Here is a 24,726-nt window from a genome sequence, read left to right as displayed (position 1 = left end):
GGGTTTTTTAATGCAGTAAACACTATTTTGGTCAAAAGTATTTATGAGCAAAATAATGCACCAGAACATCTGTTATATCTTAATTTGTATAGTGATAGTTTAAACTTGTGGACTTTCTCTTGAGATAGTATATGACAGTGGTGGTGAACCTATGGCACACATGCCGGAAGGGACATGCAGTGCCCTCCCTCCTGGTATGCATGCCTTCCTGAAATCCCCCACCCCATGCTTGCCCCCAGCTCACCATCTTGACCCTTACCCACTTGCTCACCTACCTGTCCGCTAGCCCTGCCCACCCACCATCCTATTGCCTGCTCACTCACTTGCCCCCACACTTACTCTTCCCTGCTCTCCTGCTTGCCTGCCCCCCATTTGTTTGCTCATCCACCCACCCCCACTCACCACCCCCTCCCTCCAGTTTGGGAACTTAGCTTCTAAATGGTTCGTCATCACTGGTATAGAAGAAGCATATTTTTATACAGTGAAATGGTGCTCTTTCCCATGAACCAATAGAATTTCATTAACTGAACATGTACCATTTAATCAAATATTTGTGAATGTTAGAGACAAATGTATAATCTTTTCATTAATGACACTTTCCTTCTGTTTCTTACAGCTACCCTGCTGTCTGCGATTTCCTACAGCACAATAACTTGTTATCTGTACTTCGAGCCCATGAAGCCCAGGATGCCGGGTGAGCATTTATCTTTCTTTCTGAATAAATTATGCTTCTGCACAATTGCCATCTTTATATTCCTGTCCAGGTCTGCCAAGGTGAAGTTTGTCCCTGTAAACAATAACAGACACAATAAGCAATCTGTGGCTAACTCACCAAATTTGGCCCACTAGTCCAACCCAGTTCATTCTTGGCTACTTTTTGCCTCTAAAGCTCTGTCCTCTTGAGAAACAAGAAAATACCCTCCATCAAATATCACAAACCAAATACAGATCTCTAAGAGCAAACAGTGGCAACAACCAGACAAAATAGATGGAGAAATTTATTTATTTATTTATTTATTTACATCACTTTTACCCCACCTTTCTCTCCGAGGAGACTCAAAGCGGCTTACAGTAAATAGGCAAAAATTCAATGCCTAAAAACAATGTAAAAACAACATTTCATATAAAACAATCTACAAAACAACAGTTCATATAAAACAGATACCATTACAAAATAAAATCACATTATATAAAGTTTTAAGAATGTCCAAGATTAAAATCCATTCATCCAGAATCCTCAAGTCTTCGTACAGGTCATGTAAAGTCCATGTTCGCATTCATTAAAAGCTTGCATACCATACCAAAAGTAAGGAATCAAAGTCTGTGAGAAATAATAAAGTACATTCCAGATGGATATTCCAACCTAGGTACAGGTACAGACATGTCACTTTCTTGTGTTTCTGGTAAACATGTGTGACAACTTATTCACTGATCTTAAAAGATTAAAAAATGCATAGAAAAGAGATGGGTGTTAGTTATGCTGGTCTTAACCCAGTCAAGACTTCAAAAAAAATTAACCATTATGTTGAATTGATCCACCCATGTGCCTTTTTTTTTAATTCTCACCAGTTTCTGAATTTGTTGGAAGATTCTTACTGTTGTTCCAACATGATATTTTTCTTTCAGAGGAAAGAATTTTTTAATTGAAACTAAAAGTGGTAAATTAGACATTTGTTGTCTGCACATCTCTAATTTTCCATGGCAACACATCTTTAGAGTGCCCCCTTAGTGAAGTAAAATAACAACTGGCAAACAAGACTTCTTTAAAGAAAATGGTGGTGAGACGTGTCTGTGTTTGTTAAAGGTGGGAAATTAGCAGTAGAAGAAGATTTGAAACTGAGTTAGAATGTGTCTTTCCCTAATTCAAAAATTCATACTCCATTACAGGCCAATCATACTCAAAATACATCAGCTAACAACTCCAACCAGGTCCCTTCCAGTGTGATCACTCATTTTAGAGAAGGCCTAATGAAATCAAATGAGGCTTTCTAAAACTCTGTCTGAACAGAAATAATGCTGTTAGGTGTGTTGGGTCAATCTCCCCTTCTGTTTGCACATCTTTTAAAATATATTTCTTGACTTGCCTGGGAAAAGCTTGGGAAAGCACAATTCCCTTTCAGAAGATTATCTTGTTCAAAACATTAATGCACTGCAAAGAGCAGACATTTTTATTCCCTGAAACTAGTGGCTTTCAAGCTTTTTGATTTTTCAGATTACAAATTGGGTTTCATATACATCTCTATAAAGAAGAAATAATCGTGTTACAATATTGTAGTGAAGACTTGTTCTTATTTGTACTTCCTCTGTGTGATATTTCCACAATGTTCAGCCATGGGAGCTCCTCCTTGAAGTCTGAATTAGTACACTAGATAAAATCCTTCTGACATAATTGTCAAAAATTGATGTTTGCTATGCAGAAGTGGAGTCTCATTTAGGGACTCACTCCATATAGGGTTTTATGCCCACACATAAAATGCTCCTGCCTTCTCCACTAACAGCAGCCTCCTACCATGAGACATTACAGACTAATTTTGAAAGTTGTCTATTGTGCTATGCACCAAGCTGCAATAAATACTGTAATGGAAAACTCCCCTGCCTCATGGAATCAATCACAGCTTTATTGCAAGTATCCATACTACATCTGTCTGTAAAAATGTTAACCAAAAAGTATTTGTAGGCTTAATAATATTAACCATTGCTGTTGGTAAATGCAGCAATTTCCCAAGTTTCATTTTCACTATTAGTGTGCAGAAAGCCAAAATCTATAGAGTGTGTGTGTGATGAGTAGCATAATGACTTGTTTTTCTCATTGTGCTGCAAATATTTTTTCTTTTATTTTCTTTATAACTTAAGAAAAACTAAAAAGCTGTGTCAAATCATTACCTTTCCTTGCTGGGAGACAAAACCACTTCTGTTGGTTAGCTGAGGTTTTGTATTACATTGATCAAGTCAATGTAAAAGAAAACTGTCAGATATGCCCTCCCCTTTGCAGTCAGCCACATTTGTCATATCCTTGAATCCAATAGGCTTCTCAAAGATAGGTACAACATGTCTCTGCCCTGATAATAACTATGTTTTTAAAAACAAATTTGGCTAGTGCTAAATTGTTTGGTGCCTTTTGGAGAAGTTCCTAAATGAAATTGAAACAACTTGTTTTACATCCAAATCAAAATTGAATTATTTGTCCATACTTAATCCCCATCAGAATGCACCCCTTGTCTTATGTTTGTAATAGAAGAAAATCTTTCCATGCTTCTGTGGGTTTGTCCTGAGTCTGTAGTCCTTCTTCCTCAGATTCTTTAAATAACAATACTAGTGAAACTATAGAACTTGCTGAGTTGCATCCAGTCGAGCATATAATTTCACATGTAAGTCACACAAATCCATGTAATGTGCATTCATAGAACTGTATTTGTAACAGAGTCTAAATCAACTACTCTGTGGACAATTAATCATTAAAAATTACTTGTGCAATTTGTTGTAGGTATCGTATGTACAGGAAAAGCCAGACAACAGGCTTCCCTTCACTAATCACAATTTTTTCAGCACCAAACTATCTAGATGTATACAATAACAAAGGTAAGAGCAGGTAACTTCTTCCAATGCAAGCTTGTTATACCTTAAAATTGACTACTTTGGTTTTACATCATTTGGCTCAGCTGTTTTCAACTTTCTCTTAGCTGATCAGAGCTGAATATTGAACAATTTGCATGTAATAATTTGTAATGTGATAGAAGGTACTAATATTAAATGCCTGTGCTAAGTTAACTTTGTTGCTGTTATTATGAGATCTAATGTTTCTGTGATTTTAGGCATGTACATTATAGGGATTTGTTTTATTTCTTTATTGTGTCAGAAGTGAATTGAAGGTACAGTTATAATGTATTTTTTTTAAAAAACACACACACAAACTAAGTTAAAACTTGACATTATACTTGATTTCCTTTGACCAGAAGCTGGCCGCTAATAGCACATATTTCTTACATTATGCACTCTATTTGCTTGTATGTATGCATAGATATTAATGCACACAATTTTTGAACTATTAGTTGCAGTCACTCTTGGAATGGAATCAAATTATCTTTTAATTACATTGAAATAGAATTCTTTTTGAGCTACAGACGATCTGCTATCCTGCTTGATAGTAGTACAGATTTAGAATATAGAATATGAAGGACTGATAAACAAGCATGAAGTAAATCTGTGGGCTGTCATTTCCTAATTTTTGAAAAGCACACATCGCATCCAGTAAATACAGCTCAGATAATGATTTAAATAAAATTCAAGCAAACTACATTAGATTGCTTGTTTAAAATAAGGAGTAATACATGGCTTGATAGATACAGCTGGATGTGGATTATTTTCTGATCAGTCCTAGATGCTTGGCAAATGGAAACAATGTGTTCCAAATTGCCTTGCCTACAAAGTATGATATAGGGATCTGAGCATTGGATTGAGCCACTGGGAGAACACAGTGCAAGTTACTGCCCAGCCATGAAACCAACTGAGTGGCCATAGTCAAGTCGCATTCTCTTGGCCTCAGGCGAGAGCAATGGCAAACCCTTTATGAACAAATCTTCTCAATAAAACCCTATGATAGCATTGCATTCATCCAATGCACAATTCACATTGTGAAAGCCACCCATTGCATGACTATCAGCCTCCTCCCACCTGACTCAAATCAAGGAAGGGCTTCATGCGAACCACCACTCCTCTTGATGTTCCTCCAGCAACAGCAAGGGTGTCCCTCTGGGCAGCTAAACCTGGCAATTCTAACTGGATGGCCCCCCAAGAGGGTCTTCCTCCAGGGGCAAACCAAGAATGGGCAACTTGGAAGTCCCTGAACAGACTCAGAAGCGGAGTGGGCAGATCTAAAGACAACTTGGCAAGGTGGCACTACCTGGAGGAATCCTCCACTTTGTGTGACTGTGGAGCAGAACAAACAACTCTGCATATGTATGCTTGCCCACATCGTCCTGCCTCATGCACGGAGGAGGAGTTGCTTAAAGCTATGGACAATGCGGTTGCTGTTGCCCGCTTTTGGTCTAAAACTATTTAGGTGCTTGTGATTTCCATTTTAAAATGTATTTTGTTATGCAATGTTTTTGACACGAAATAAATAAATAAATAGCATTGCATTAGGGCCGGCATAAGTTGGAAATGACTTGAATACACACAACAACCTAAAGGGTTGATTTGGGAAAAATGAAAGGCAGTGGATTTTGCTCTGGGTTTGAGGCTGAAGAGGTGGTGAACCCTGGGTGAATCATTCTAGACTATCTAATTAATGCTGTTTGACACTCCTTTAACTGACTTGATTCAATTCTGTGGAATCATGGGATTTGTAGTTTGGTGAGACACCATCTCCATTTGGCAGAGAAGGCTGAAAACTTTGTAAAACCACAACTTCAATGATTCCATAACATGGAGCCATAGCAGTTAAAGTAGTGTCAAATTGTATTAAATCTACAGTGTAGATCAGGCATGGACAAACCTTGGTCCTCCAGGTGCTTTGGACTTCAGCTCCCAGAAATCCTAGCCAACCTATCGGCTGTTAGGAATTGTGGGAGTTGAAGTACAAAATAGGTGGAGGGCCAAAGCTTGCCCATGCCTGGTGTATGCATCTCCTATCTCCAAAGCATGTTTAGCACTTTGGACAGCTCCTTAAAGTTCAGCCTAGAACTTTAAGCCGATTCATCATGCTTCTACCATGGAAGCAACCAGCTACCGTTTTTTGGAGGCAATGATGTTATTTTTACAAAACAACATGACTAGTAATAACTACTCATAACAGTGTTGCTTAGAAACTAAAAGAAAATTGGGAAATAAAGACCATGGAACGTCTCTATTTATATACCTCATACATCATTCAGTAACATGTGGAATCCACATACAAATTCTACAGTGAATTGCAAAACTATGATTCCCTCAAATATTTGATTGAAAGTTCCATTGGCCACAGAGCTTGCAAAGAAACATTTTAAAAGGAATTGTTGCTGTAATTATCCTTTTTAAATTTTGTATTAGATAGTTAGGCTTGTAAGTTACTTTTTTGCATTTTGTTACTCTTTACTTCCCATTTTAGAAAAAGGAAGACTTAGAAAAACTATCTTTCCTATACACTTTTTTCATATATACTCTTTACTTTTGTAACTTGTCCTCATAAAGGAAAATCTGCATTCTGCATTTTGTCCAGTTCCATGATATTGTTCTGGAGGTACAGTAACCAGAACTTGTGCGGTTTTCTACATCTTTTAAAAAATCACCGAAAGGCCCTAGTTGCAGTTAATTGGGTTTCAAAGGGGAGGTGAACAACTCTATAATGACCCACACGGTTTCTGCAATAGGTGGAAATTTGCTTCTGCTACAGAATACTAGAAGCAATCAGATCATTCAATTGCATTTGATAGCAGTAAGAATTAATTCTGGAAAGAACTGATGTATTCCTTTCTGAAAGATTAATGGGCAGCATAATTACCTTTTGTTCCGTATTTGAAAATGGGCAATCCTTAAACATTATAGATTTAACAGCACAATAAGACCACAAGAACATATTGAACCAGGCTCTTTCCTTTCATCTGTGTTTTGCTTTCAGTTATTTTTTTCTTTCTTCTTTTTTATAGCAGATTTTTTTCACATTGATCAGTTATAAAACCCGTTTCCTTTTTTGCATTTTGGAAAACGACTTTGGTGCTTTTTATCCCCCTGGCCTTTGAATTAAAGAAAGCTTTTGGCATAGCAGTTTAAATTGTTGTTTTAAAGTTACTTGTATTTGAGTGCAATTTCAGCAATATACATTATTAATGGGATGTAAGTTGAAGTAGCTTTTAGATCCTTTGTATGAATTATTTATTTCATCACTCCTTGGTTTTTAAAATCATAAAAAACTGTGCATTTTCTCAGCCAAGTGCACTTTTGAGGGGATTTTAGAACCTTTTTTAAGAGTTACTTTTAGAAGTATCTCCCATTAGCTTTCACAAACTATTAAGTATTAGATGTAACGTCCAAGTTTGAGGGATCCCCCCTTCCCCCGGCATGACTTATTCAGGGATTTTTGGATACCATAGTCCGCTTCACAAAACACCTGCATCTTCACTGCTATCAGCCATTTAACTCATCACTTTGCCTGCCTTTTATGTGTGTTTCTGTGCTAAAACATAGAGTGGGTTCACACGCTTTAAATATGCCATGCTATTCTGGGGCAGCAAAAGTAACAAAGAGAGGTCACTCTGAAATTACTCACTTGCCTATAACTTGCAAATAACTGAGAGGCATGCCTGCCATTTTTCTCTTTTCTAGAAAACAGAGCATATATCCATCCTAAAATAACTAACGTTAGGGGGAAGGTTGAAAAACAGCATATGTTCTGTTCTTTTTATATCTCCTACACAAGTGTGCAGAAACCTTGGTGGCTCATCCTGAGAGTAGAGGGATGTAAGTGTGAAGACGAAGTTGAGATCTAAGATTGCAAATAATTCTTCTCAGCCACACAGAATTTTATCAAGTTTACCACTGTGGGCTCAGGAGTCCAGTAAGACACTTTAGGAGATCAGATCTGCAAAGCACTTTCTTGTTTCTTTATTGCCTTCACATAGCAGACTAGTGGGGTTTTCCTCATTAGGATCAGGGAAAATCTGTTATTTCTGCACCATTTCTTCCCCAATGCATAATAGCCGATTCAGAGGCTGTTTTGGGTCAGTGAAGCCACATTTAGGGAGGGAGAATTTGAATATGTGGGTTGGGTATCCCTTTTCTAAAACACTTAGGATTAGAAGTGTTTAAATTTCAGATTTGTTCAGATTCAGAATACATGTACATAATGAGATACTTTGGAAATTAGATCCAAGTCCAAAAAATGGAATTCATACACATAGCCTGAATGTAGCTTTATACACAATGTCTTTCATACACAATGTCTTGTGGATGAAACAAAATTTGTATGCATTGAACCATTAGAAAGCTAAGGTGTTACTATCTTAGCCATCCATGTGGACAATTTAGGATTTTGAAGTATTTTGAATTTTAGGAACTCCAAATAAGGAATGCTCTAAGTAAAGGTAAAGGTTTTCACTTGACATTAAGTCTAGTCGTGTCCGACTCTGGGGGTTGGTGCTCTTCTCCATTTCTAAGCCAAACAACCAGCATTGTCCATAGATGCCTCCAAGGTCATGTGGCCAGCATGACTGCATGGAGTGCTGTTACCTTCCCGCCGGAACAGTACCTATTGATCTACTCACGTTTGCATGTTTTCAAACTGCTAGGTTGGCAGAAGCTGGGACTAATAGCGGGAGCTCACCCCACCCCCCAGATTCGAAATGTTGACCTTTCGGTCAGCAAGTTCAGCAGCTCAGTGGTTTAACCCGCTGCTCCACAGGGGCTCCAAGGAATGCTCTACTGTATCCATTTCCAGTTCTGTGGTCCACATTCTTTGCTTTTCTGAGAATGATTTAAAAATACTCTACCATAACCAGAGAACATTTTAAATATTACTTGCCATCTCAATGTGTACATTGTGAAATCTCTCTTCTGATTAAAATGTATTTACTGTCATATAGCTTAAGTATGATTTGGATGTTATGCATTAATTATAGAGCTACAGTACATTGGTTGATGGATTGCATTAATCCATAAGATATCCATTTACTATTCCACACCTGTAGTTTTAATAATTTCATCTGATGAGTGTCAGGTGAAATGGGATAGGAATTGACTTTAGAAATCCCTTTCTTCCATTAAAAAACAAGCAACTGTGCACATTGAACTACACACAGTATAGAGGCTATGAGGCGATGCTTTATACCTGCTTTAGAGCTTTTTGACATTTTGACATTTGTTATCATCATCATAATTTATTTATACCACACCTTTTTTTTGCCAAACCACAATCCTTTCATTAGGTCAAAGAGTATATGAATTGATTAAATAAATGAAAGGGAATGCATAGCAATTAATTTTGCAATCAAATCTTTTTACTTTTTTATCCCAAATAATTGATTCCATTAATTGAACCTTAAGTTTTGAATGCAAAGCATTCATTTTGCTACTAAATATAATGCCTCCTCATCAAATAAAGACAGTGGTGCAATGGGTTAAACCCTTGTGCCAGCAGGAACTGCAGTTTGAATCCAAGAAGTGGGATGAGCTCCTGTTTGTCAGCACCAGCTTTCCATGCAGGGACGTGAGAGAAGCCTCCCACAGGATGGTAAAACAGCCAGGCATCCCCTGGGCAACGTCCTTGCAGATGGCCAATTCTCTCACATCAGAAGCGACTTTCAGTTTCTCAAGTTGCTCCCGGCACGGAAGAAAAACTGAATAAGGAAGTATTGCTCTGTCCCATCAAAATGGACCTGTTGGAAGAAGCAAAATGTGTTTTCTTGTTTCCATGTCTTCACTCTTGTAATCACTTTTAAGAAACAGTTTTTATTTGGCCTAAATCAGACCAGGCGTTTTGCATTCAAATTATGCCTCCGGGGTGTTTTTTTTTTTAATCTGGAGAAATATGCTATCTGTAAAGTTTAAATTGATGTTGTTCGCCTTTTCCAATTTTCCACAAAGTAAACATATCATCAAGATTTTTTAGAGGAGGGGTTGCCTTTTTTTCATCAGAGGCTGAGAGAGTGTGACTTGCCCAAGGTCACCCAGTGAGTTTTCATGGCCGGAGGAGGATTGAAACCCTGCAATCCATACTTAGACCACTGTATCATGCTGGCTGTCTCAAGGTGATACAGTAGGCAAATAGTTTGGGTAAATAAACTTCATTCCATTTTCATATCAGTTCTGCTGCTAAAACTATGCAATTTTTATTCAAAACTTGAATAAAGAAATAGAAATACGTTCTGAGTAAACCCACCAGTAGATTAAAGAGTGAAATACTGATGACAAGTGGCTACATCTCTTGAATTCATGTTTGTACCATCACAGACATTTCTAATCCAAACTGAATGGATGTGTTTACATTTTGTTTGAGGTAATTTGCAGTTGTACCCTTCTGCCACATATTCTTTTCTAAGTTGGGTCCCAGCTAACTATCTATAGTATCCATCATGGCTCAGAAATGTGTCAGTGACAAATGCCTAATGTTTCTTCTTTTTTTTCTTTTGTAGCTGCAGTATTGAAATATGAGAACAATGTTATGAATATCAGACAGTTTAACTGTTCTCCTCACCCATACTGGCTTCCAAATTTCATGGACGTTTTTACCTGGTCTTTGCCATTCGTTGGAGAAAAAGGTATGTAAATTGTTTTGTACCTGAAAAGAGTTTCTCCCTAGAGCACATTGAAGGGAACAGGTTGTTCACTAGAAGAACACTGGCATGCAAAATATTTTGACACATTTGCAATGTGTCAGTGAAGGCAAAATCATGCAGTACATTTGGCATAAACTGTTTTCTTAGTTTTCTTTAAATTATTTTTATTGCAGCAGAGAGTCCATCTTATTTGAAATTCACCAACCATAATTGTGAAGTTCTTAGCACAGAGTGGAGTCACAGTAGCGCAATAGGTTAAACCATTGTGCCGGGTGAACTGCTGACCTGAAGGTTGAGTTGCTGACCTGAAGGTTGCTGGTTCGAATCTAAGAGATGGGGTGAGCTCCCGTCTGTCAGCTTTAGCTTGCGGGGACATGAGAGAAGTCTCTCAGCAGGATGGTAACACATCCAGGTGTCCCCTAGACAACGTCTCTGTAGATGGCCAATTCTCTCACACCAGAAGCAACTTGCATTATGTTCTCAAGTGGCTTCTGACAGATAAAAAAAAAAGCACAGAGTACTTTTACAACCAAACTTCTTTATTTGCCTTTTCCCCTACCACTTACTGTAGTATTTTAATTTCTGCATCAAAAAATATAGCCTTTCATTTTTTTACCAATTTATTTTACTACTTAAAAAACATATTTAAAAATCCAACAAACTCTGTCTTTTTTACTCCAAGTTTTGAACTTAGTCCATAGTGTTTGTTAGTACTTTTAATTATGCTATTTTGGTAGAGAAATTATGCAACTTTTCACATCTTCTCTGCTGAGCATGACAAAGTTGCTGTGCATGTGTAGTTTCTAAGGACTGTATCACACATAGTTGTTGCTTTAGGTGAATACCTTAAGCTTTAAGTGTACATCTAAAAACATGCTGTGTGAACACAACAGATAAATAATTGAAAATAATTGTACCATACATGTCTACTCATCACAAAATGGGAACTGGCTGCAGTTCCGCGTTGCAAATTCACTTGGTAATCAAGCTAGCTTTGTTGCTGCATAATGCATGAAAACAGCCCCAAGGATACTTTCCCTGTCCTTTTATGTGTTGTGGGAGCTGTTTTTGCAGTTGTAGGTAATGTACAAGTAGCTATGAGGTAGGATCAACCTGGGAATTGCCTTTTAAACTAACTCTGACTCCAGTAAAGTTGCTAGGCATTCTTTTTTTCCAGCAAACCCAAAAACTGCTCGTGCAGAAGCCTCCTGACCTCAAACAGATACTGTCAACTTGAATTAACACCCTTCTAGTGCTACACTGTGCTGATTTTACGGCGCATTCATAGACAGAAATACCTCTTTTCCCTATTTAAACCTGCCCAGCTACTCCATTAAAATATCTCATGTGTAACTTGAAACACCTCCTTTCCATTTCTCCCTTTCACATGGGAGAAAAATATGGGAGCATATGCAGCAAAATTTCAGTAGGAACAGTAGAAATCCTAACAAAAGTTGTTCCAGTCCAGTTTGCAAGTCATGTTTCTTACCAAAGGACACCAGTTTTCATTTAATAAGGAGAGGTGCAAACATTTGTTTCGTGAGACCCTTTTAATAATGGAACTGACATCTGTGGTTTCACTTACAAACAACTGGGATAATAATTTTCTAGGTTTTCCAGACAATTCTATGATATGCTTCCCTTAGATGCCATGATATTTATTTATTTATTTATTTATTTACAACATTTATACCCCGCCCTTCTCACTCGAGGGGACTCAGGGCAGCTTACAAAAATTGGCAAAATTTAATGCCCAAAATGCAATCATAAAAACAAAACAATATAAACAGATCTATTAATAACATTGTTAAAACACATGATAAAGTCACCCTAGGAGATCTAGCAGACTCCTACAAAGGATATCTCAAGTGTGATATTTCTCTTGGAATCGCTAGGTCCTCCAAAGCAACTCTATAATATGTTGGGACCACAAATCAGATAATTTAGTGGCCTTCCATCATATCCATGGTTTCAGGAACGTATCCCTCGCAGATATGGGGCCTTTATTTAAATGCAGGGGTTTTAATATGTGCAGGTCCTTTGATATTGGCAGGAAACAGAACTAATCATCTCATATTAACCACATGAATTTTTGGATATCACTATATGTTCCCACAAGCTACTTTGTGCTATTGATGTTTGCTGCAGGTTGTTTTGTGCTCTGATCATCCTTAACCATACTACCTTGGCAGACCCTTTGGAAATCTCTATTTCTCTCATGGCTCTCAATTGGTTTCCCTTGTAGTGACAGAGATGCTGGTCAACGTGCTGAACATCTGCTCAGATGATGAACTTGGAACAGAGGAGGATGGCTTTGATGGTAAGAGCCTTGTGCCTTCTGTTGAAGTGGTTTGCTTGGATTAACATTTCTGCTTGAGAAATCTTGTTTATTAATCCTAAGGCAAGTTTCTCCTTTGGATGAAATTCTGTGGATTTGATGCCCAAAAGAGTGTTCTTGCTAGAAAAGGTTTGCCTATATGCATGGTTTGTAAAGAGAGATTGAAATTTTTCTCTTTTTTTCCCTCTTCTTCAAACCAAAATGTCACTTAGTACTCAAGTATCTTTTCCATGCCTGTTAGGTGCATCATAGGGTTGCTATACATGGGAAGCCATGCTGTATAGAATAGTACTTGTCACTTTATGTGAATAGCATATCAAGAGGCGTGATTTAAGGGAATAGGAACAGAAATAATCTGATTTGGCCCAGCATGCTAATCAATATGGAATTAATTACCACACTAATATTACCTTAAAATGTTTAGAGGAATTTGTAGAAGATAAGACAAGGTGCCAAAATAATTAGAAACTAAATAGTTGTGGTTGTCCTCATCATGTCCTTGTGAACTTTCAAGTGATATCTGACTATATCAGGAGGCAAAATAAAGGAGTAAACTGGTCTTTAGTCTGAACTTGGTATGCAAAGAAAATTGGATTGATTCTGGTCAGGAGCAAAGCAGGTTAAATTAGCCCAATTCATGTCCAGAACAGACCAACTTGCTCTGAAGCAATTTTTACCAGTTCACAAACCAGATGGAAGAAAGAAGGAAACAGTATGTCTCCAGTCACCATATAAGGCATTCGAGAATCTAGCTTGTTGTCTTCACAAAGGACAGTTTATGTTTATGGGTTTTTTTCCTCTTCAACAATACGCAAACTGCAGAATGGCAGGATAATATTAATTATGGCCACTGCCATCATCTATTTAAATAGGATCTACAAATGTACTAAGCTATTATATGTGATTCCACCAGTGCCCTCTATTATAGATATTTATGAAGCCTTTCAATGCATTTATCTCCCCCCCTCCCCCCTATTTTTTAGTATGTGCAAAGGACTGGTGTTTGAATGTTTCCCATTTGAACTGGGATATGATTTTTGTGTGTATGAGAAAAATAAAAGTTCAGCCATTTGAGAAAATTATGATTATTCCATAACTAAAGGCCAACTTTGAGTCTATGTTCAAGTGCATACCAACAATAGAGGACACTTAACCCCTTGGTGTCTCTGCCTGCTCGCAGAAATTTTAAAAATAAAATTTATAGGAATGCAGATGGAATAATCCTTACCAATATAATCCATAATAATAATACATTTTATTTATATTCCGCTCTATCTCCCTGAGGGGATTCAGAGCAGAGTACAACACACAGAGATAGGTAAACATTGAATGCCTTTAATATAGTAGAATAACAGTGACATACAAATACACAGAACAAATGCCATGTCTTCTCCTTTCATCTCCGGCTTTTTGGAGGCGATGCTCAACTCTGGCCATGGGGAGGTGCTCTTTTTCCATTTCCAAGCCAAGGAACCTGTTGTACTTAGTCACCTCCTGGTCGTGTTGCCAGCATGATTGCATGGGCGCCTTATTACCTATTGATCTCACATTTGCATGTTTTTGAACTGCCAGGTTGGCAGGAGCTAGGGGTCACAACGGAAGCTCACCCCAACCCGCAGCCTCTAACTGCGAACCTTCAGGTCAGCAGATTCAACAGGTCAACGTTTTAACCAGTTGCACCACTGCGCCCCCCGCCCCAAGACATCCCAAATAAATAGTGAGAAAATAGAATTTTGGGACCTCATTTCACAGTCCGCTTACTTTGACTAATATCAACTTTTATGAAGAATTTGATATTGAAATTATTTTGGAAAAAATGGTTCAACTAATTCCAATAAGGGTTATATTAGAATTGTAAATTAGCTTCATCATACGCAGTGTGTTTGTGTGTGTGGTGTAAGATGATTCCTTTTATTTCAGCCGTATTTCATAGCAGTAGCTAATAATTTACGTAATTGTGATAGAAAAGCATTATCATCTGTCATTTCTGTGGGCTCCTTAATGTATCAAATGCTGTAAGCCATCCTACTGAAATCTATCTTAATGGGTATAACAAATTAATACTTGCATTTTAACATAATAATTTTCCTATCACTTCTTCTGAGTCTTTTTCTTTTCCCTAACTGCTATGCTTAAACTAAATTTCTCCTCATTTCAGTGCTTAGTGTTCCCTAGTGCTATTCTGGAGTACTTTAGCATGGTAAACAAGTCTAAACATGTATAATGTTCCTTCCGTAGTCTAAATAAATTTTATCTAGGGTCATTACTTCTTTGCCATTAGTGGCCCTGCTTCAAGGTTTGGAGATTATAAGGTAGCTTTCTCCAACCAACCGTATGAACCATCACCATCTTCGCAAGTTTCCATGTAAGATGGGGAATATGGGAGTCACCTTTGATAAATTAGTGAACATTATAACTATTCTAATATATATTTCTTTAAAATGGGACATTAAATACTGCCACCACAACCACCCCCTGCCTTGTGCTAGATGTGCATTGTATTTTGAGAGTTTTGATGTCCTTTTGCTTCCATCCACACTGCCACGACATAATAACATTTCTCTTCTTTGCTTTCACTGTTCTCAAGTTGACTTGTTCTTACTGCTTGTTCAATTTTATCTACTTTGGCAACCCACATGATTTTACTTATAGACACCTGTGAAGTCATAATGTCGTCAACAGAATCCGATGTGTCATTCAATCAATCTCACTGAAATGTAGTGAAGATAAATGAGACTCAAGTATAAGAGAAGAAAATGTCATAAAGACTAGGATAGCAATAACACTGAAATAATGAACGCCCAAAACTCTGAAATGCTTTTCACCAAAATAATCTTGATTCCGGGTTTTGGTTGACATATCAAAGTGCAGAAGGAATTGTTATAAAGTGCATTTATTATCAACTGTAACTCCCATAAACAAACAGTATACATATATTTTAAAACAGTCACTTCTTGGAAGGGATGTGGGTCAGTTAGAGACTGATAGTTAATACCAGGCATTGTTTCTCATCATTATCTGCTCTAATTGTTTATTGATATAACAAGTTTTCGTTGATTCAATGAGTTTTCTATAATTGGGACTTTAAGTTGGATTGGGGCCAACATGCCTAATGTTGTTTGGGTTTATGCTTATCTTATGACTAAATAATATTCATCAGTAAATGCAGTAAACACAATATTCATATTATCAAGCAATCTCAACATGCGTGCACTGCAGCAATTTCACATCTTGAGTTACTATCCTAATTAATGGTGTGTCTTGCTAGGTGGATTTGACTAAAATGATTAAATACTTTAGGAGGTACTAATTAAAATTGTGCACTTGTGTGATAGACAGCTTGACACTAGATGACTTGAGATGGCTTCGGTACTAACATCAACAGTACAAGTGCCTATTCTTAATTACCTGGTCCAATTTTCTTTTGCTTGGATTAATTTTATTGAAATGTTACTGTTAACTCTTTGAGATATATCTTGTATTCAGGTTTAAATTGCTAAGGAAGCAAACTATTGGTAGTCTGGCATGAGGAGTGTGTTGATGACATTTTCATGAAAGTTGATATGGTAATCAAAATATTACTCCCCTATGAAATGATAATCTCTCTCTAACAATGGCCCTAAACATTTTACTTGGAATACCTATGTCCATGCTGTTTCCATCAGAATGTAACAGTTGCTATTGAGGAAAATAGTTACTAGGACTGTGCGATCAATGAAAAAAACGTTTCAGTACTCATTACAAAATTGGGGAGAGGGTGAACCATTTTTGAGGGTGTTTCTAAAATTATGGACTTAAAACATTTGTAACTATAACAAAATAATGAAAGTTTTGTTACTTTTTGATTAAGTAATTGAGCAAGTGGGAAAACTTCAGAGGCTATTTTCTCCCTCATTTTCAGAGCTATCATGATGAAACTTGCTACAATTATACCACAGATTTTCCACTGTTAGCTCATCAAATCTCAGAACATGACACTCATCCATTAATTTTGAATTTTGTACAAACAATATATATATTTTTAAAAAATTCTAAAAGAGTTATCTACTTGAATTTTATATACAATGCAAGAGATAACCAGGGCATCAATCCCCGAAAGATTCACACATCTAGTGATTTTGGGGAATTTTTAAAAGTTTAGACAAAAACATTTATTTCCCCAGAAAGCCACAATAGCAATCCCCTTGAATGTCTGTCTAACAGTGTGTCTATATGACATACAGTTAACCATAGAACGTCAGCACAGATTGATATGATTCCTTACTTTAGTTCTCTTTGCAGATTCAGTAATTTTATTTGTTATTATTACACTGATGCTAAACGGCTGGCTGTTGCAGTCCTCATTGGTATTTCTGATGCTGAGCACTGCATTCTGGGAAATGTAGTTTATGGCAGGGCCACAGGGGGCCTCACCTTCCCAAACTACATTTCCCAGAATGTTGTATTCTCAGTCTCCCACCCAGCCCAGCTATTTGCCCTTCCTTATGGCTACCGACAAGCACCCTGGGTCTTAATTTAAACAGTAGCAATGGCTTCTTTGGCTTTAGCAAAGTTGCCTAATGCTTATACTGAAAATGAAACTGACTTTGGGAGGCTTCCGAATGTTACAGAATCTTAAAATAAAATATTGGTGAGAGTTTCAGTTCTTAAATTTTTCTCCCCCCTTAATAATGATTCGTTTCCATGAATCTAACGAATTACTCAGGACTAATGATAGTTTTGCACAGCCCTAATAGTTGCATAAACTGTTCATTTAATTTAATTCAAAATTTTCTGCATTGCCCCCCCCCCCAAAAAAAAAAATCTGGAGTGGTTCCCAAGCACTTTGCACAATTAAAATATCACCAAAAGATGAAACACTTGAAATATCATAACCAGCTGATAAAACAGCCATCAGCAAGTCTTTTACATATCTGAAACTTGGCATGAAAAAATAAAATGGCTTTCATCTCCCACCTAAAAGAAAGCTGCATTAAGAGGTAGGTTTCATAGCAAAGGTTTCTCATGAAATTGAGTCATCGCCACACACAAAAATGCTGTTGTTTCACTCCTTTCATCTGTGATGAAGAGGAGAGTATGATGATCTAAGAGTTCAGGCAACATGATAAGTTAGAAGATTAGGTACCTTGTCCAATGCTGTTTAGTATATTGCAAGTCACAGAATCATAAAGACATAGAATTGGTTGGAAGAGACCACAAAAGCTACCCAGTCTAACCCACTGCCATGAGGAAAAGCACCATCAAAGCACCTCTGGCAGATGGCTATTCAGCCTCTGTTTGAAAGCCTCCAAAGAAGGCTTTGACCACACTCTGAGGCAGTGAGTTCCACTGCTGAACAGCTCTTGTTGTCAGGAAGTCAATACTAGCATTCAGAATTGTGCTTGAAAGTGGTCAGGCAGCCAGTGGAGTCTTTGTCTTGTCAGTGAGAATACACCGAACCACTCAAAATCTTGGCCTCTTCTTCTCCTCTAATATGTTATGTTATATAAAAAGGAAGACAGGAAGGGGATTAAAAAAGATGTGTGGCAGCATCTGTAAGTCCAACCGTTTTTTTAAATTTTGTAAGGACTTCCATGGATATAAACCCACTTCTTTGAATGCACTATCGAGATGATGCTTTATTTCCTTTTCTCTCGACTTCCTCTCTTCCTTTTTTTTGCTCCAGAAGAATGACACAGTGGCTTGTTTAAAAATGTTATGTAGTAGTAACAACAACCCATTGGGAGATTATGATGAATGGTAGCGGATGGCTTCCATATAAATGAGACAGTGAATCTTCTCTGGCTTTAGTACCAACTTTAAAAGAGTTATCCATATTGCTAAACCAAAAACCCTTCACCAGGAGTATCTGGTCCAGGAGAGTTGTTAACTTGTAGACCGAATGAAGCTTATAGAAGATACACTGAGTCTATTTGAGCCTTCTCATGGCAAATACAGATCAGTAAGAAGCCCTAACATGCAGACTTGATCTTTCATGAGATGTACTGTCATTCAGTAAGAACAGTTTAAATGCCAGCTCCTCAAGACAGTTTCCTTTATCTTGTCTGGACTTAGTTTCCATTGCTATCCTCCATCCAGTCAACTACCACTGGTAAGTATTGGTTGAGCTTCATTTCTACAGCTTAACCATATTTAAGTGAGAATGAGGATTCCCTCTCCCACACACATACACCCAAAGCCTGGATGGGTGGGAGAAATCGGGTTGCTGGCCTCAGATGGGAGAGGGCATTTTAAATTAATGTCTGGCGAGACACACCTGACATAGAGGAGGGAAGGATTCTGGCATAAGGATAAGCCTACCCTCCTCCCTCCTCCCTCCTTTCCCATTGTAAGTATTCTGGTCACTTTGAAGTCAGATAGTAATTTTTATCCCTCTCCTGCCTATCCTCCTCTGTCATGGAGAGCTTGGACAATTGCCTTTGGGAAGAGAGAGCGGGTTATAAATAAAGTTGTTGTTGTTGTTGTTGTTATTAGTGTAGTGCTTTAATAGGTTCCCAATTTGGCCAGTTTTGGGGGAAGAATCCATTTCGGTGAGTGCCATTGGCACCCCTTTGTTGTAGGATGGGAATCTGGAACATTTTTAGGCTTTCCCAAATCCCATGCAAACAATACCATTAACATTTCAATAAAGGTAAAGGTTTTCCCCTGGCATTAAGTCCAGTCGTGTCTGACTCGGGTGTGGTGCGCATCTCCATTTCTAAGCCGAAGAGCCGGCGTTGTCCATAGATGCCTCCAAGGTCATGTGGCCGGCATGACTGCATGGAGCGCCGTTACATTCTGGCTGGAATGGTACCTATTGTTCTACTCACATTTGCATGTTTTTGAACTGCTAGGTTGGCAGAAGCTAGGGCTAACAGCGGGAACTCACCCTGTTTCCCGGATTCGAATCGCCGACCTTTCAGACAGCAAATTCATCAGCTCAGCAGGGGCTCCTGTTAACATTTTAGGGAACCAGAAATGATGTTCTGGTCACCACTATGAGGCCAGTTTTAAACTACTTTGTCCCCTTCCAACATTTGGCAGCAAAGTCACCTCGGCAGGCTTCATTTTGGCTGGAAGTGAATGTAATTCTTGGAGAAAGAGAAGGAATAACTGGTTGCCACTTATAATGTTTTCTCAAGCTTTCTGCAGCCTTGGACTGCACAGTTCCCACCCCTATGATAGAACAAATTTCGAACTCTTTTGTAAACTTTTGTCACTTGATTTTGGGAAGACTTAGTGGTACAATTAAAGAGAAATAAACGGGCCAGCAGTATGTTGGATAAGCGAATATGTTGGATAATAAGGAGGGATTAAGGAAAAGCCTATTAAACATCAAATTAGGTTATGATTTTACAAATTAAGCACCAAAACATCATGTTATAGAACAAATTTGACAGAAAAAGTAGTCCAATACACAGTAATGCTATGTAGTAATTACTGTATTTATGAATTTAACACCATAATATCACGATGTATTGGAAACATTGACTACAAAAATGCATTGGATAATCCAGAATGTTGAATAAGCGGGTGTTGGAAAAGTGAGACTCTACTGTAATTGCATCTTTGTTACTCTCACCATTATAAAGTCACCTCAGTATTGAGCTATTACTTACATTAGACATATACCACCAGAAGTCATACACCCTTTACCATTCTCATGCTGTTGTCTGCCTCCTAACTATCTCTTTATGGCATAGTGTGTGGGAGAGATTTAGGCAGATTCCTCTCTTGCACAAAGTTAAAATAATTCACAGATGAAGAGAACCAATGGTGATACAGCTTGCATTCTAAAATACCCAAGATTCTTCCATATAAGTACAAGGCCCTGGAAATAATGAAATATGGAATCTTGAAATGTAGAAATATATACAATTATATAGAGAAAAATATCAAGTATTTAATGTCTTCCACCTAGTTAATCTTTTGTGTGTTGTTTACATAATTCTAAGCCTAACTTTCTAAGCATCAGGTGTTAGGAATGTTTATTGCTTAGTTTTCAACTGAGAATAAGAAATGTTTTGACCTTAGATTCTTGTGGAACCAAAGCAGTGTCCCTCATTAACTTAATGTCGTTTTCACAAGAAGCAGAAACAGTAGTTTCTCTTTATGGTTATGATGTTTAAAGGCAAGGGAAAATCAGAAAGGAGAGTTGAGGAAACAATTAAAGAGAAATAGAAGAAGAAACACAAAGATGGATGAATAGATACATATACCATAAAGTAGATGAGAGTGAAATGTGGTTTCAAAATGTTGAAGTCATCAAGTAAGGCTGGAGAACATGGAGAAATCCTAATGGTTTCCCCTATGTTATGCAGATTTATAGTGCTGCACAGAAACTATCACAGTGAAAATGCTGTTGCAAATCATGTCCAAACTCTCAACAAGAACAGAGTGGTATTATTTTTTAGTAGATTTTGATGTAGTGCTGCATTTCTCCATAGTTCGCCTTCCCAAATAGCCTATGTATAATTATCCACATTACAGTGTGTTCTCTGCAATCTCTGTTGGGGTTGTTGTATGTTTTCTGGGCTCTATGGCCATGTTCTAGAAGTATTCTCTCCTGACGTTTTGCCCACATCTGTGGTAGGCATCCTCAGAGGTTGTGAGGTTGTGAGTCCATCTCTGTTGGACTTTCCACTCAATGCTCCCATCAAAAAGGCACTTCTTATAAAATTATTCTTCAACACGGCAGCACCCTCTCTCTTTCTATTTTTGGTTAAAGCAGCTCATTTCTGAGGTTTCTAAGCAGAGTGAAGCAGTGCACATGTGCAGGCCTCTAAAATTTGTGGCAGTAGGCAGGGAGCTATATGAATGTTGGGCTGTTGTGTGGTTTCCAGGCTCCATGGTCATGTTCTAGCAGCATTTTCTCCTAATGTTTCACATGCATCCATGGCTGGCATCTTCAGAGGGTGTCAGGAGAAAATGCTATTAGAACACAACAATATAGCTCGGAAACCACACAGCACCCCAGTGATTCTGGCTGTGAAAGCCTCCATCCAGGCCTGTAGCTGGTGGGGGGGGGGGGGGGTTAGGGGTTCAACCCCCCCCCCCCCCGAAATTTTTCAGGTTATAAAAAAACCCTGGTTTACTCATGAATTTTAACTGGTTAACCAAATCCCCATGCTAAATCTATGAGATGCAAAACATTAAGAGTCCCTCCAGGCACTATCTCAAACAACCCCCCCCCCCCCCGAAATTTTCAACCCCCCCCCCCCCCGATTTTTTTTTCTGGCTACGGCCCTGCCTCCGTCAATATATAAACATTCACAGACAAATGACATGTAAATTATCGCACTGCCCCCTCTTACTCAGTTCATCCTGATTCTGACTTCGGGGGACATACACACAAAAGTTGAAGGGAAAAATCACAGATTGCTTTTAAATGCTTAGATTCAAACTGTATTTTAGCCTGGCATGAATTGGTTGCACTCATCTGACCCACAGATGAGTCATTTACCAATGCATGTATCTGTTCATTCATTTGATCAGGTAAGCTTAAGGTAAAGATAGGAAAGTCTCTATAATGCCATGGCATTTTTCTTTCTTCTGCTGTCAATTATTCTTTCATAATTTTAGATCTCAAGGCTCTTCCAGCCTTGTGTGATATTTGCCCATTCCCAGTGAATATATTACATAGCAAAATGTCCGTTTTCTGAATAGAAATACAAGGCTCAGATAAACTATAGAGTGCCAACAGCTGCCAAGTCTGGGCAGTGAGCTAAGTACAAGGCCTATTGGTTGTTTATCCACTCCTAATATGTCACCAAATTCTCCAGTGCAGAACAATGGAAAGGACTTGGTCTACAACTCTGGAAATCAGGGATTGATTCCCTGCTTGGACATGGAAATTCCCTGGGTGACCTTGTCCATGTCACACACTCTCAGCCCCAGTAAACTCCATGGTAGTCACCTTAGGGTTGACATCAGTTGGAAACAACTTGAAGGCACACACTTCACGAATGTTAATAGAGTATTCTAGTCACTGTGTCTGTTCTAGTCTTCTCAGAAATTGTTTGTATGATCCCAAAGACATACACATAAGCGAATCTATCCTGTTTTGGTTAACCTGTACAGCTTGTCTCCCAAAAGAAACAAATGCATGCCCCAATGCAGCATGACCAAAAGCAGACTGAACTTACAGCTGAGTTTTTAGTTTACTGCACAAGTTACTAACAAGGCTTTGATCTGCTGAGTGTTCTTCTTCTCATCATTTTTTTATTCCTTTTTATTGTTCCCTGCCTAATTTGTTTCTTTTCTATTTTTCAGAATTATTTAAGCTTTACTTTCCCATTGATGTTGTCCTGTTTTATAGTTTTCTTTTCTTTCTTTTTTTAAAAAAATTCTTCTGTCTTCACTCTCTCCCCCATTGGAATTTCATAAGAAGATCCTTATTATGCACAGAAGAAAGGTATTATTAAATGGGCAAGAAGGGCTTTTATTTAATTTGGTGTGCTGTGACTTTTTCAAGGGCTAAAACTCAGCAACTCATTGACTTTCCTTACCTTTATCTGTGTCTGCTGCACCTAATTAGCATTGCTCTGTAGCATCGTCTCACAAAAATATACATTTCTTGAGGAGATTGTTGCCCTAAAGTCAGGAAGAACAAGATTATATTCTTAGTAGGCATATGATGCCAGAAGATATTTCTTTAAAGTTACGTTTATCTCATTCTCATGTAAAGAATTGGAAATGGAGAGAATGTGTCAAGTAATAATCCAAGATGATATCTGGGAGATTCTGGATATTTCCTCCTACATACATAGAGAGCTCTTATTTTCAACAGCCCCAACCATGTATTTCTATTAGTCTTACACAACTTGGCTGGGAATCAGAGAAACGATCGCCCTTTAAATACCCCTTTATATCGCACCCTCTCTGCTTTCTGCATAAATAAGGGAAAGCTAAAATAACAGAATGGTTTGTTATCATTTTCAGCTTGGGACTTAGATGAAACAAATCTCATGATGTAGATCTGGCATTTCATTGTTATTGCTATGAAGGCTTGGTGAAGGGCATACTTCTTGAAATATGAAAGGATTCAGAACTTGACATGGCCTAAGAGACTTTTAAATCTTTCCTGGGATCAATAAAAATAATATTACCATCATCGACATGTTTCTGAATTCTTCAAATAAACGTGGAAGCCCTTTTAATAATTGTCATCTCTAATGAGATGATATGTTGAATGGAAAACAACATAATTCACATATGCCATTCAGTAGTCCATTAAGTAGTCCATTGAGTCCCCTCCGGGGCTGAGAAAGATGGGGTAGAAATGGTGTAAATAAAAAATTTGACTTTGAAGGAGCTGAGGGTGGTGACGGCTGACAGGAAGCTCTAGTGTGGGCTGGTCCATGAGATCTTGAAGAGTCGGAAGAGACTTGAATGAATGAACAACAACAAAGTCCATTAACAATGATGCACATAGTATTTTTCCTCCATAACAATTCACTGAGTTAAGTGGTGGTACAGGACCCAAAAGTCCTTTGGATACTGTGTTTCATAATCCTTAACAGTGCACTTTATGTAACTTTGCCTTTCGTGACACATCACCTGTGCCTCTATCTGACATAGCGGCAGAGACTGCATTGTGCTATTGTACTTATTTGGATCCCAAAGCAATACTAGCCCTGGCAACATCCCACCACTGGGATATAGCTTTACCAAGACAGAATCATGTGGGGCAATCAATATTTCACAGCACTTCAATTTTCAGTGTACTGTGCATACCAAATAGAAATATGATGATGTCCCATATATTATAGGTTGAAAATCCCATATCAGGAATTCTGCAATCCATAATGAGATCTCTTGAAGATGAGAACCATGTCTAAACATGGAATTCGTTTAGGTTTCATAAATACCTTATACACACAGAAGGAGGATAACTTTGTACAGACTATTTTAAAATAATTTTGTGCATGAAACAAATGTCTTTTTTTTTTTTTTGCACATTGAACCATTAAAGCTCTCACAATCTGAGCCATCAATGTGGACAGCTTTTGATTCTGGAATATTTCAAAATTCAGGATGCTAGATAAAGGAAACTCGAGCTATATCCTATTTCTCTATAGATCTACCCACAAAAACAGATTATTATTATTATTATTAATAATAATAATAATAATAATAATAATAATAATAATAATAATAATA

General features: G+C 37.9%; 1 protein-coding gene across 3 annotated transcripts in view; it reads left to right on the top strand.

The window, feature by feature from the left end:
- ppp3ca (protein phosphatase 3 catalytic subunit alpha) overlaps positions 1-24,726 on the top strand; it is a 214,661-nt gene that overhangs the window by 174,586 nt on the left and 15,349 nt on the right. For all 3 annotated transcript variants that reach the window (XM_062982377.1, XM_062982376.1, XM_062982375.1), the window contains exons 7-10: positions 617-694; positions 3,485-3,579; positions 10,104-10,229; positions 12,493-12,567. In XM_062982377.1, coding sequence (XP_062838447.1) covers positions 617-694; positions 3,485-3,579; positions 10,104-10,229; positions 12,493-12,567 — 374 coding nt within the window. The remainder of the gene's footprint in view (positions 1-616; positions 695-3,484; positions 3,580-10,103; positions 10,230-12,492; positions 12,568-24,726) is intronic.

The sequence above is a fragment of the Anolis carolinensis genome, chromosome 5, assembly GCF_035594765.1.
Source record: "Anolis carolinensis isolate JA03-04 chromosome 5, rAnoCar3.1.pri, whole genome shotgun sequence".
Lineage (NCBI taxonomy): Eukaryota > Metazoa > Chordata > Lepidosauria > Squamata > Dactyloidae > Anolis > Anolis carolinensis.
The sequence above is the reverse complement of the archived record's forward strand: the minus strand, read 5'-3'. Positions and strand labels throughout refer to the sequence as shown.